The 14,868-nt window shown below is 35.0% G+C and overlaps 2 protein-coding genes across 2 annotated transcripts; both read right to left on the bottom strand.

The window, feature by feature from the left end:
• Window positions 1-1,754: 1,754 nt before the first annotated feature.
• Window positions 1,755-2,684, bottom strand: LOC102511109 (olfactory receptor 4A47). Its single transcript, XM_006190276.2, has one exon. The coding sequence runs from the start codon at window positions 2,682-2,684 to the stop codon at window positions 1,755-1,757; it is 930 nt and encodes a 309-aa protein (XP_006190338.2).
• Window positions 2,685-10,843: 8,159 nt separating this feature from the next.
• LOC102511338 (olfactory receptor 4C12) lies at window positions 10,844-11,755 on the bottom strand. Its single transcript, XM_006190277.2, has one exon. It carries the CDS (start codon window positions 11,753-11,755, stop codon window positions 10,844-10,846), a length of 912 nt encoding a protein of 303 aa, XP_006190339.2.
• Window positions 11,756-14,868: the final 3,113 nt, after the last annotated feature.

Genomic DNA, 14,868 nt, shown 5'->3' with positions numbered 1-14,868 from the left:
CACAATCCTCTTTAACTATATATGAAAATAAATACCTTACGTACCAAATTTTTGATAAGTCAAAATTTTCATGTTAAATATAAAACCGCAAAAGTTCTATAAATATTAACTTCTTAAAAATGTAGAATATTATGGTTAGAGTAAAATATATTTTAAGATTGATGCAAAAAAATAATCAGTGTTCATAAACTGGGCTAGATGAATAACAAAAAAAAATCTACATAGCCAAAAAAAAAATTCCTCATAGCATAAGTCAAAGTCAAATCACAGGCCAGGAAATTAAGTACATAAACAATGGTTTAAAAAAGATTGTTTTCTTAGTATATAATTCCTCATAAAAATAAGTATGGAAAAGACTTAGAAATCAAAGAAAATTGGTTAAAAATCAATAAACAAATCAGAGATAAATATATACAACTTTACCTGTGAAAAGATGCTTAAATCAATTATATTTAGGGAGTTTCAATTAAAGTTTGAAAGTGAATTATAATTTCTTTAATGAACCATATTATTATATACCCAAAAATATTCACTGGTTGTTGAGAATATGGACAAGCTGACAGTCTCAGACTATGGGCAAAAGTGTAGGTACAACTTCATGAATGGCATTTTGGCAATGGCTATGAATATCAACATTTTAAATACATATTCCCTGTTGACCCAAAAATTCTACTTATAGCAACTGACATTTCTAGGAACACATACTTGAGAAGATATATACTTATTGAATAATTATGTATCATAGAAAAAGATTGAAATGACATGAAAAGTACTGGGTACATTAATTCAGGAATATTATAAGGGAACATCACATATTATACAAATAACTGAGAATGAGTTAGATCTATATAGACTGGTATGGAAAGATGCTCAAGATGTTGAATAGTAAAATGTAAATGTTTACATGCAGGCATATATCCACATACACATATGTAAATATGCTTGTATGTGCAAAGATTGATACTTGAAACATCCTAAGAAAGAGGCTTTGCAACAACTGTAGGTAAGAACACTGGGAAACACTAAAAAAGGATGAAAAAGAAGTTTGGTTCGGTTTGGTTTTACAGGATGTTTTACTAAGCTTTCAAGGCATAAATGATCCCAATTTTATGTGAATACTTTCTCAATTCAGTTTGTAACTTGCCTTTTTGCTTTCTTTCAGAAGTTTTTGTTGAACGAAGGTTCTTACTATGGTCAAATTTATCATTCTTGTCTTCTTACTTGCACCATTTCATATGGTTTCTATTTTTATATTCATTATTATTGTGTTTTCTTTTTATTTTAAAACAGAAGTGTCATATTAAATATTTTATATATTATGCAACTGAAACTGAATACAGAGGACATTATATATATAATTAAATATTTTCACTAGTAAAATTAAAAGAATGGACAAAATAAAAAGAACCTAACTAAAAAGATAAGACTAAGTCTCAGGAAAATACTTAAACATAAATACATTAATTGATTACAAATCACCAAAACTGTAAAAATTTCATATATTATATATTTTTATCAACTCCCCCTTTATATGTATTACACCTTTCTAGGCAAAGAGATACACAAGACACTACATAGAGAGTTGACATTATAGTAGAGAAATATGTTAATAACCCAATCACACAGATAATTACTTATTATAATTATGATAAATGCTTTAAAGGATAGAGATAGGTGCATCAGTTTAGAGACTTTTGGTTTCCAAGGAGATAAGCCCTCACATCATATGGCCCTCTTCACAGTGAATGTCAAATTTATTTACTATGAGATACAATGTTTCTTCTCCAGAGCTTCTTCATGGCATTAGTCATCTCTGAATTTCTCAGACTGTAGATTAGCAGGTTCAGCATGGGGGTGATGACTGTATAAAATACACTCAATGATTTATCAATAGGAAAGGTCCTAGCAGGTCTTGCATACATGAAAATACAAGGGACAAAGAAGCAGACAACCACAGTGATGTGGGAAACACAGGTCTGGAGGGCTTTCCACCTTCCTTCCTGACTCAGGTTCTTTAGAGAGCGCAAGATGACTCCATAAGAGATGAGTAAGAGCAGAAACACAATAGTGCAGATCAGTCCTCCATTGGCCACCACTAAGATGCCAATGACATAGGTGTCAGTGCAGATGAGTTTCAGTAGGGGGTACATGTCACAGATAAAGTGATCAATGACATTGGGGCCACAGAACGGGAGCCCATAAATAGTGCTAAGTTGAACCACTGAATGCAGAAAACCTCCAACAAAGGACACCAGCAGCAGCACAACACACACCCTTTGCTTCATGATAATCAAATAATGCAAGGGCTTACAGATGGCCACGTAGCGGTCATAGGCCATCACCAGCAGAAGGAAGACCTCTGACCCCCCAAAAAAGTGTTCTGTAAAAAGCTGAGCCATACAAAATTTGAAAGATACTGTATTTTCCCCAAAGAACAGATCTGAAATCAATTTTGGGGAAATGACTGAAGAATAAATGGCATCCATAAGTGACAAGCTAGCAAGAAAAAAGTACATTGGCGAGCCCAGAGTCTTACTGAAAGCGACAGTCACAACAATGAGCAGGTTGCCCACCGAGGTCAAAATGTAGAAGAGCAAAAACATGACAGAAAGGACTTTCTGTTCATTTGGATTCTGTGTGAGGCCCAAGAGGACAAAGTGAGTCACATTGTTCCTTGGTTCCATCTATTCGTTTATAAGTACTGATTTCAGATGTTAGAAATAGTTTACCTATAAAACAAGGGAAAATATTTTAGCTTAGTATTTTCTTTATTCATTCAATCAAAAATGCATATGAAAATTCTGTTATATCACACAACCTTCCATGGAAATTGAATGTTGAATAAGATTGTTTCCATACTCTCAGTGATTTGACATATAATGATGGGATCATACAATTTAAGATCAATTTAATAAGTACCATTGTAATTATATTTAAATAGTGCTAAGGAACATCTAAATCAAAGTGGGATCAGGCAATGCTTCCCAGAGAAAGCAATGCGTTAGTTGAATTTAGAGAACTGAGAAAACAAAAGAGAGTATGAAGGGAGTAACATGAAAAGGTGCACCATGTGTAAAGTCACAAAAGTGTGATACTGAAGAGTCACTTAAAATAATCTACATATTCAAAGTCAGTAGAACAAATCTGAATGTAAGACTAGAGGTCACTGTATTAGTTGCTAGGGCTGCTTCTTTAGAACAACAATCACCCCTCTTCCAGTTTCCAGTAACGTGTCCTTCATTCCATTTGAGACCTCAATCTGAACATCATATTTCTAGCAACATTCTGTTCATGATGATATATATGTATTTATTCTCTCAGATGATAGATGCTTTCTCTACAGCCATACTTGTTCCCTTCTGGGTCCTCACCAAGATCACCTTTTATTGTTCATATTTCTACAAACAGCCTTTTAAAGGCAGTTTAGGCTCTTTCTATCACACACCTCAAAACTCTCTCAGCATCTACCCACTACCCAATCCCAAAGCCACTTGCACATTTTTTGGTATTCATTGCAGCAACACCCCCCTTCTCGGTATCCAAATCTTTATTAATTTGCCAGAGCTTCTATAACAAAGTAGCACAATTGGGTGGATTAAACAATAGAATTTTATCATCACACTACTCTCAATGTTGGAAATTAAAAATCAAGGTGTTAACAGTGTTGATTGTTTTTAAAGACTGTGAGGAAAGGAGCTGTTCGATGCCTCCTTCCTTGGCTTAAAGATAGCCATATTTAAGTTCTCGTGATGTTCTCCAGATAAACGTGTCTGCATCCACATCCTTCTCTTAATAAGAAAGTCAATCACATTGGAGCAAGATTTACTCTATTTTAACTCAATTACCTTTGTAAAGAACCTATCTCCAAATAAGGTCACATTCTGAAGTTTGAGGATAAGGACACCAGCATATGAATTTTAAAAGGACACAATGGAACCATAATTATGTCTTCTGACATATCATATAACCCATAACAATCACTCTCCTGGATATCCTGAGAACATACTAAAACCTCCTTTGTAGTTAGTGCCTTTACTTGGAGCCTCTTCTTTTTTGTAAACTGTAAATGCTAAAGCACTCTAAAATTGTGCATTCAGTCCCTATCTCTCCCGTAATTTTTAAACTTGAATATGCAACTATCTAACTGATATCTCCAATTAAATATCAACTTAGTATTTATAAAACTAAATATTTAATTTTCCACAATAAGCTTAATCCTTCCTAGATATTCCCTAATTAAATGGTACCACCTTACATATTATTGTACAGAATTTGTATCTGACAGTATCCGTCACTCCTTTATTCCTCTTGCATTATTTATTGAACATTTTAATAAGTCCTATTGACTCTCCCTTTAAAACATATTGCAAATTTGGTCATTAAACCTCCCTTGTCTATCACAGTAGCCTCCTGCAAGTTCTTCCTGTTTTGGTTCTGGCCTTCAACAATCTATTCTCATGAAGCAACCCAAGTGATCTTCTCTAAATCTTACTCAAATTATATTATTCCCCTGTTGAAAATCTCTACAGTAGATTTCTATCACAGTCAGTAAAATCCAATTCCCTGGTATACTTTGGCTTAAGAGACCCTAGATGTCTTAGAAGCTGGCCGCCACCCCAAACTTCCTCCCTAAACCCATACCCGTGTAAACTTATGTCTTATAATTCTCCATGTTCATTCTGCTGAGAACTTTATACTAATCCTCAAATATTCAAAGTGCTTTTCCTTCTCTTTAGTTCCATTAATTCTTTTGTAGATGCTGATTTCAGAGATAGAAAGCACATTACATTTAAAATAATGGGAAGTGTTGTAGAACGGTATATTGAAAGTTTAATCTTCACTTATTTATTCAGTTGACAAATGTTTATCAAATACTTAACATTGTGGCACACCTTTTAGATAACATAGGCTCCCAGACATCTCAGCATGTCCACTGGTCCATTAGCAGTCAAGGTCTCTGCTGGGAGTGACACCATCAGAGGACAGTAAGTTGGTGGTGACGGAGGAAGCATCTTTTCACATCACTCTCTTACTTTTCCAGATAAGTAACCACTTGAGGTTGTAAGATGGCTGCTGATGTCATTTAATTTTTTTAATCTATTCACAACAAAAATCACATAAGTCCTGATCTTGTTCCATTTATTACTCAATGATATTGAACTTCCCTGAAGAAGTTTCCATTTAGCTAATTGACTATCACGTCTGATTATATATGCCTCTTCCTACTCAAGACACTTAAGTTTATTTGCCCTGAAAGCCAAAAATCTTTATGATACAAGGTTTCACATAAATCTTATATTAATATATACACAGAAACAGTTTTATGTTACTCAATGTCTATAAAATTAATTTTTTAGAAAATACATATCTCTCTTCTTAAAAAAGATATTTCAAAACTAGTAAATTATATTTTTATAAATCTAACTGTAATACCTTAAATAACTGGCAGTCACCACGCTGGGTCATAATTTACATATTTATAAAATGAGATTATGATAGATAATGAGTTTTTGTGAGTATCTACTGGGCTAAAATATATAAATATATGTAACACAGTTCTTGGACCAACATGGATAATCAATCTTCATTTTTTTACAAAATATCAGAGGCTTCAAATTAAGCATATCAGCATGAACCACAAGGTTATAACCCTCTGAAATGCAAAATAACATGGTGAGAAAACAAATATTTGTATTCTGTTATTTCCATTGAAATAGACCAAAAAATTTTATTGAAAGGAAATACTAACATTATAAGAACATCTATAATTTCATTTTCTATGAAAAATTATGTTCAGATGTTATTCTTTTGCATAAATACATGTTATATATACACAATCAGAAATATATGTGCATACATATACACATAAATATATATAAAATTATATTTAATGTATCACAATTTATGTTCACAATAGCAAGAATTATTATCTCCATTTTATAGTTGAAAAACTGAGGCTCATAATATAAAATGAATTTTCCCAAAGTTACCTGTTTTTAAGTGACAGACCTGGAATTGGAATCTAAGTTTGATTTACTTAAAAGTCTCTTCATGGCCAGAAGTTTTTTAAACTTATCAGTTCTTATAAACTCAAGTGATATCATTTCCTATGTACTATAATAAAGAAATTTACACACCTGCAAAGCCTGGTTTCCACTATTAACTATTAAAAGTCTTACCTTTTGGAAACTTTCTCACAATTTGAAAGAGGAATTTTTTCTCACTCATAAAGATCTGGAAATCTCTCTTCCATCCACTGTCCCCACAGAGGGCAAAAAGCTGCATTATTATTTGAGGGTATATTTTATTTCATATGCTTATGTCTGTCCATTTTCTCCACAGTCTTCTCAATATTCCAGAAAATTATTGCTTGCATTGTAGCTCTATTTCAAAGGAATCATGATACAAGAAAAACTAAAAATTTCTCATTAGAAAAATTTATCAGAAATGAAAAGAAAAAATCTTACATCTGCATATGAAGACAGCAACTAGCCATTTTTCCAGGAAACTTTTTATCTAGTCAATTCTTTGACAGCAACATCAATAAAGAATAGTTACCATTCAGATGTTTAGCCTATCTCATTTTATTGTACCAGTATGGCCAAATATTAGTACTTGAGATTCAGAGAGGACATTCTTGTGCTTCTTTTATATCATGATTTTAGCCTAGTAAGCATCTCCTGAAATTATTATATTAGTTCTTAGGAAGACCGCATCTCCTACCTAACACAAGAGAAGAGCATTAAAGTTTTATACCTTGTGATGATGTGAATCAAGGAGTCCTGCAGTTGGAATGTGTCCAAAACTGACTGTTGCTTAATTAAATTCACTGGGATTTTCCACTAAATTTTAAAAGAATACCTATATTTTTTTTTTTTAAAAAATGCCTGTTAGACCAATCACGTAACTAGGGTTAAGAAGGATGTAACAAGGAGGAAAACATAGCCTCAGGACCTTAATGGAACTACTGTCAGCTGAAAATATATACCAGCCCTGCCATTTTTTTTCAGTGAAAATGAGTTTGCCATTTATTTCTCCCATAGCAAGACATTTTTTCCTTTTATCTAATACTGAAAAGTTTTTTCTGTATAAGTGAAGTTGAATATGTAACAATTTTATCTCTAATGTAGCTATAATAACTAATTATTTATCAAATAACTTATTATTTTTTAAAATGTTTGAGCATCTATTTGTTCCAGGTTCCATGCTATGAACGATGGATATCATAGTTATTAAAATAGAAAAAAATCAGGATAAAAACTCTGCTTGCATTGACATTATACTCTCATAGTAGAGTCAGACAAGAAAAAATGGAACCACTTAGTAAGGTAATTATAGTTAGAGGCTTCAAAAATCCACTGTCAGAAATGGACAAATCTAGAAGACACAAAATCAGTTAAGGACAGAGCTAAACTCAACAGCAATGTCAATCTACTGTATATAATTGACATCTATAGACTACTTCCTTCAACAGCAGCAGAATGCACATTCTTCCAAACTCACATGGAATATTCACCAAGCTAGACCACATTCTGGGCCATAAAACACACCTTAACAAATTTTAAAGAATAGAAATTGTACAATGTTTTCTCTCAGACTACAATGGAATTAAATTAGAAATCAATTATAGGAAGATAGCTGAGAAATACCAAAACATTTGAGGAATAAACAAAACAATTCTAAATGACATGGGGTCAGGGAATAAACCTCAAGAAAAATTTTTAAATATTTTAAACTCAATGAAAGTGAAAACAAAACTTATCAAAATTTGTAGGATACAGTGAAAAGTAGAGATGATGGCCTTTTATTCATTAAATAGTTGTTAAGCATTTACTCTGTTCCAAGTCTATTCTCTGTACTTGGAAATGCGGTGGTGAACAAAACAGACACTGCCTCTACCACATAGAATTTATGTTCTAATTAGAAGAGACAGAGAATAAACAAGCAAATTGGATAATCAGATAATGAAGATACTTAAAGAAAATGTAACAGAGTGATGTGATTGAGAGTAATTCAAGGAGATAGAGAATGGCTTCACTTCGGTGGTTAAAGAAGACAGTGGGGATAATGGCCCAGCCATAGGAAGGTCTATAGGAAGAGTATTTGGGGAATAAAGAAGAACTAGTTCAAAGGCTCGTGGGCAAAAAGGAGGGCATTGCAACTGGAGTTAGTGAACATGAGAAGGAATGATGTAAGATAATTCAAGAAGGCGCATGTTTGAGAAGGGGTACAACTGGGCAGAGCCTGATAAGCCAAGAAAAGGCCAATTATAATTTCATGTAAATTTAGTTAAACAGCTTTCTCTCTACTGATCAGTTTAGCTTAGTTCCTCTAATGAATGCTTTTACCTGAGAAAAAAATTGTAGAAATTAAAATCTAAAAAGCCACAAAGAGGCAAAGTGGAGGTCAATGCTGTCGACTACACCAGAGTCCACCAAAGAGAGCAACCTGCCAGGAAGCAAATGCAAGCTCCAAGGAAAGAGGATTGCTTGAGTAGACATGTTTTATTTTGCTTTGTCCTGATTTTAATCGGAGCTTAATCACTTGTAAGTTTAAGGTTGCTTGGTGATCTTTGAGTTATAAAGAAGAGAGTCGTTAATGGTACTCATCCAAGTCAGATAAAAACCCCCTTCCCCTGTATGAGAACTCCCCTCTGGTGAGTTTACTCATAACCTTTAGCTCAGTGTCTCCTTTCCTGGACATAGTTAAGTAAATGCTGTAAATTCGTGCTCTTGGGTCTTCCTTGAGCACATAATCTAGAGTGGCCCCCTGTCATCTAAGTCACCACCACATCACACCTTTCAGTTTTTTCAGCACTTTTTTCTCTCGGTGTGGCTTGTTTATATGTTTACTGATTGGTTGCCTGTCTCCCTCCACTAGAAAGTGCTACGTGGTATGTGTCATTTTAAGATGTGTGCTGATACTGTAGTGTTTAAGAGTGCAAGTTCTAAAGCCAAACTACGTGGGTTCAAGTCCCACCCCAGGCATTTTCTAGTTCTGTGACCTCTGGTAAATTATTTACATTTTCCAAGCTTCAGTTAATTCTTCTGGAAAGCATGAGTAACATTATCTATTTCGTAAGGTTCTTATAGGGATTAAATAATAACTTGCTTTTGTAGCACCAGCGAAGTTGTAATAAGTGGCAACAGTTCTAATACAATTACCAAGTATTGTACTGCAGATTTATTCTTATTTGTCATAAAAATTTTATCAAATGTTGGGGGGCTTCCTGAACCTGATTTTAACTTTGGAGGCATTCACATTTTTAAGGTGAATTGTTTAGAGAGTGAATCTCATTCATCTTGTATTAATTTGGGGGCGTTACTCTCTGACTTCTGAAAATTCCTCATGACCTCCTAATATAATAGTTATGTAGGGGTGAGTAACAAGTATATATTATAGAGTTTTTTTAAGTCAGAGAGAATGGAATGCTGATGGAGAAATGAGGGAAGCAGCAAAGACAGGGACATTTGTTGAAAACCCACTGAGTAACAAGCACTGTCCTGGATACTTTCCATACAATGTCTCATCTGGTGCTTAAAACAACCCTATGAAATAGGGGCTACTATTTCACCGTACATATGAGCTAAGATTAATATAAGATCTTGAGACCTTATGAAATACATCCAATGTTACATAACCTAATGAGGTAGAATTTAATACTAGTTCTGTTAGTTCCAGGGAAAAGTTATCTGACACAGTATTGGTCATACAGGGAGCTGCCTTTTTCACCCAAGGCACCAAGGCAAGATCCACAGAGGTCCTGACCCAGACAGAATGAAGCTCTTGCTAGTTCCAGAAAAGATATAAACCAAAATAATTGGTAATAAAAGATCTACAAGGATTATTTATTTAATCCTGATAATATCTCTATTATTCCCCTTTAACTCAAACTTAAAGAGGCATGGTTTGCCAAAGCTCACACTCTAATGACAAAACTAAGTTTGGATCTCAGAACTATCTTACTCAGTGACTATTCTCTTAACTACTATTATGTATTAAACTCTACCACCCATTCCTCCAAAATATACATATAATAATAATACATAAAGCCTCTTTCACACCATAAATTCATGAAAAAAAATGTTCTCAATATGAATGACTAGGTGATATTATAATAATAATGAATTTTAGTGCAAATAATTCAACAAGAATAGATGATAGATCTTCCCCTTGGAAGTACAGAAAGAAAAAAAGAGACCAGATGGAGCAAAAGATTAAAAAGTATAGAAAGAGAAGATGGAGAATAAATACCAAAAACATCTTTATTTTCCCAGAATACTATAATTTTGTTTTGTAATTGCAAAGGTAGTAAGCTTGCATTGCATGATTTATGAAGAAATGAGAGTTTCATGATTCTCATAGCATCTGCTATGCAAGATAATCCCTAGGAAATGCCTTAATAAGGTGATCCATTCGTAGGCTGAGGACACAAACGTAATCTGTAGCACTGTTATTCAAAGCGTCTGCATAAATCACCTGCTTAGAAACATCTTGATAATTTGTTTAGAATGCAGAGATGCCAATCCAGTAACAGTCCTGTTGAATTAGAATCTCTAGAGCTGTATCCTGGGAATGTGCATTTTAACAAGAATTCCAAATAATTCTGAAAGTACACCAAAGTCTGACAACTAAAATGGCACTCAGTAAATCTAAATGGTATATTTTTAAATAATAAGTAATTTTCTGCCTGGGATTTTCTCAAAGGGCTTGTATGCCAACATCAACATACTTTTACATATAGTGTTCACTTGTCCCTGAACCATAGAAATTATGTGGTTTTCTCTTTGCCATTTAAAAAACTAAGTCATTGTATACTGCTGTGATTATTTCTCTGTTGAAGTCACCTTTTGATCCAGAGCTTCTTCACAGCATTTTTCACCTCTGCGTTTCGGAGGGTGTAGATTAAAGGGTTTAACATGGGAGTTATCATGGTATAAAACACAGCCACAGCTTTATCAATGGAAAAGGTGATCGCTGGACGCAGGTACACAAATAAGCAAGGCACAAAGAATAGAATGACCACGGTGATGTGGGAGACACAGGTGGAGAGGACTTTGGGTCTCCCCTCCAAGCTATAGGCCCTTAGGGAGTGTAAGATGACCACATAGGAGACCATCAAAAGGAGGAAGTTTAACAAGCGGATAAACCCACTATTGGCAGCAACAAAAAGACCAAGGGTATGAGTGTCCATGCAGACGAGTTTCAACAAAGGGTTCAAGTCGCACATGAAGTGATCTATGACATTGGGGCCACAGAAGGGCAGCCAGACTGTGAAGAGGATCTGAATGGTCGCGTGGACAAAGGCTCCAGCCCAGGCCACTCCCACAAGAAGGCTGCACACCTGACGACTCATGATGGTCGTGTAGTGCAGGGGTTTGCAGATGGCCACATAGTGGTCATAGACCATGACCGTGAGAAGGATGATCTCAGCAGCACCAAAAAGATGCTCAGCGAAGACTTGAGTCATGCATCCCCTAAAAGAGATGTTTTTTCTCACAGTGAGGGTGTCAGCTAGCATTTTAGGGACCATGGAGGAAGAAGAGCAGCCGTCTATCAGGGATAGGTAAGACAGGAAGAAGAACATGGGGCAGCCCAGGGCCCTGCTGGTGCTGACGGTGATCATGATGAGCAGGTTACCTGCCAAGGTGACCAAGTAGACCATTAAGAACACAACAAAGGAAAATTTCTGAAGCTCCACATTTTGAGTCAGGCCCAGGAGGATGAATTCTGTCAAGTTATTCATCCTTTCCATCAACTCAATTCAGGGGACAAGTGACTTCCCTGAAAAGACAGTCACAGTCATCCTCAGTCATGACACCTCTACTTAAGGAATAAATATCTTCATGGAGTGCCTTATTTTCTTTTCTTCCACAAAAGGCAAAAGCAAGCACAAAACCATAACAGTTGTGGGGTTTTGGTATATTCGTACAAGTAACAGTATAAGGGGTATTTATTTTGTTCTTTATAATTCACTCATGTGCTTTTAATTTTTGATGATAAAAATGCAAACTTTTAAAATCAGAAAAGAAAAATATCATACATCAAGTTTTAAGAGCCAATCCATGATGTGACCATATAGGTGGCACATTCATAAATACCCAAATATGCATGTATTTTATCCCCAAAATGGTTGGGCATATTTACCAGTGAAAAATCTATTTGTTCTATTCACTTAAGTCATACAAAAAGGCTCAAAGACATGAAGATTCTTGCATGAGTGATACCTGTTCCTACCTGGCCTGTCTGGAAGCTTCTCCACTTCCTCAAAACTGAAAAGTGATGCTGCTACCTCCCCCAACCTCAGAGAATGTGGCAAATGTCCACTATAGCACCTGCCACATTGTCTCACACGCATATCTCTTTATTCATCAATGTGGGCCCCTGAAGGCAAAAATATGCTTTACTACAATTGTAATCTTATTCATATCTGTATCCCCAGTGCTGGCCAAAAAGGAAACACTCATAAAACATTGACTGAGAGAGGGAGAAGAAAAAAAAGAAAGAAAGCAAATGGGAGAGAAAGAAAGGAGAAAGGGAGAATTAGAAATGCATTAAAAAGCAAAGAAAGAAAAATGGGCTTAAAATCCCAAGACTTAGTTTGGAGTTCAGGATCTACCCCTTATTAACTATATAACATTAATTCATTTTATCTCCCTTTGCTTCAATTTTTCATCTGTTAGAAGGGTAAGTACACCTGTATTTAAGATTGTTGTGAATATTAAATCATTTTAAGCATTATTGTTGTTGTTGGATGGTCTTTATTTTCTCATGGCTTTATCACTAAAGAAAACCTTCAAAATTCTCTCCAAACATCTCCAAAAGGCAAGGATTCTGAAATTGTAAGCTACCCAATTGAAGAGAACAAGGTTAAATGTCAAAAAGGAAGGTCCTCAGATTTTTTTTAAAGGTTTTTGAAGCAAGCTATTAAAAGAATCTTTAACTTAAAGATTTAATTATTGTTCAGTTTGCTTACTTTTATGGGAATTCATTTCATTATTCATTTAATTAATTCATTTGCTAATATTTCATATTCCAAAACATTAAAAATAATGTAGTCCTTCTAATTTCAACTCTTAACAATTAAATGCAGAGTTTTCTGGGAAACAGGAAACTTTAAGCTCAGCTCATTATTCAAATAAAGGCTTTGTAGATCTATTCATTTTTGTATCTGTAGTGCTGGCCAATATTAGGCATTTTAAAGCATTTGGTGAGAGAGTGAGAAAAGAGATGTGGCAAGAGAAAGAGAGGAGAAGAGAAGAAAAAGAAAAAGGAGAAAAGGTAAAACAAAGAAAGGAAAAGAGGAAAAGGAGGAGGAAAATGGGCACATTACAGAGCCATCTAAGAAAGACATTTTTCAGGCAGATGTGTTGTAACATTTCCAACAAGTGTTGCCCTTGAATTCCGAACTTTTTATCAAACACCTTTGTTGATTGTGGCCCTTAGGATCGACATCACAAAAAATACTGACATATAAGAATCAGGTTGTTCTTACATACAAATTGGTCAGAAAAAAAGTTTCTATTGCCCAGCTCAGTACTGAGGATTTTAAACTACTGACTTGTCATCAGTTGGTCCCTTACAGGCTCAGCAATACTTAAAATAAACCTCATCAGGGTTCTCTTCAGTCTAAGTTGTGTGCAACCAGAATCATGATCATGTTAATTTACTGTGTTAAAAAAAAAAAAAAAAGTGTTTCCAGAAAAGAAAGCCCTGAAGTAAAATCAAAAAGAAGAAAGTCGTGTCTCTCCTATATACCAGTGCTCACCACATCCTGTCTAGGACTTCTCATCTTGGCCTGCCTTGTTCAAATAATAAACTAGTCCAGAAAGAAGACACATTCACTTTGTATTTAAAAGGAATTTGGGTTTGGGGGGAGGGGGGAGATTTCAGCAGCTCTTTCCCATTTCTATTTCTATGGGATTCATAGATGTCTATAATTTTTTTTAATATATGTATAGAATTTAGTCTGCTAGGCCCTAAGAACATGGTTGCCATTTCTAACACTAGAAAAGTAAATCCAATTATGAAAATCAGCAGTGGATTAAAGATCCTCTGGATGAGAAATGTCCTGAAGCCAGTTCTCCCAAGCCTTTTTTCAGAGCATCTATACTCAGCGCAAAGTTAGATATTTTGGTCTTGGGGACTCATCCTTCCTCCTCGCATCTTTTCACTAAACTCCCCGGTTTTACCCAGAGGAGGTCAGGGAGAGACACTGCCTTTGTGGTTTACTCACCAAAATGTCCTCGCAGCCCTGCCTTCTCAAATCCTTCAGTTCTCACCGTATAGAGACACCAGTTTTCTGCAAGTAGGTGACTTACTTCTGTGCTATTTCCTCAAGGGAAGAGTAATTAACTTTCGTAGACTTTGCCAAAGTAGCAACCAAATGCTTCTCCCTTCTGGCTACAGCCCTTCCAACTAGAGAATGACATTTTTGACAATGATTAGAATTCATCTACAAGAATGAGAGAAGCATCAGGCTACAGTCAGAACGTGGATTCTTCATTTCTGGTTTTTTTTTTTTTTTAATGGAATATCTGAAATGTACCAGGCAGCTTTGTTCAATAATAAAAATGACAGCAACTAACTATCAAGTGCTGTAGGCCAGGCCCTACGTTAAACACACATATGTGAGGTATGCTTCATGATGAGCACCATTGTTATTCCCATTTTACATTGAGGAAAATGAGTAATTTACACGGGATCAGAATTGAGTAGTGGCAGAGCTGAAATTTAAATACAAACCTGTCTCCAAAGCCTAGATAATGTCTTTGCCCTCATGATGCAAGAATTCAACTATTAAAAAAAAAAAAAGAACAGTGAGCACTGTGAAAAGGGACATATATATCTTTATGTCATTTGGACATG

Source organism: Camelus ferus, chromosome 10 (assembly GCF_009834535.1).
Source record: "Camelus ferus isolate YT-003-E chromosome 10, BCGSAC_Cfer_1.0, whole genome shotgun sequence".
NCBI classification, from domain to species: domain Eukaryota; kingdom Metazoa; phylum Chordata; class Mammalia; order Artiodactyla; family Camelidae; genus Camelus; species Camelus ferus.
Note: the sequence above shows the minus strand (reverse complement) of the source record. Positions and strands in the feature narration are given on the sequence as shown.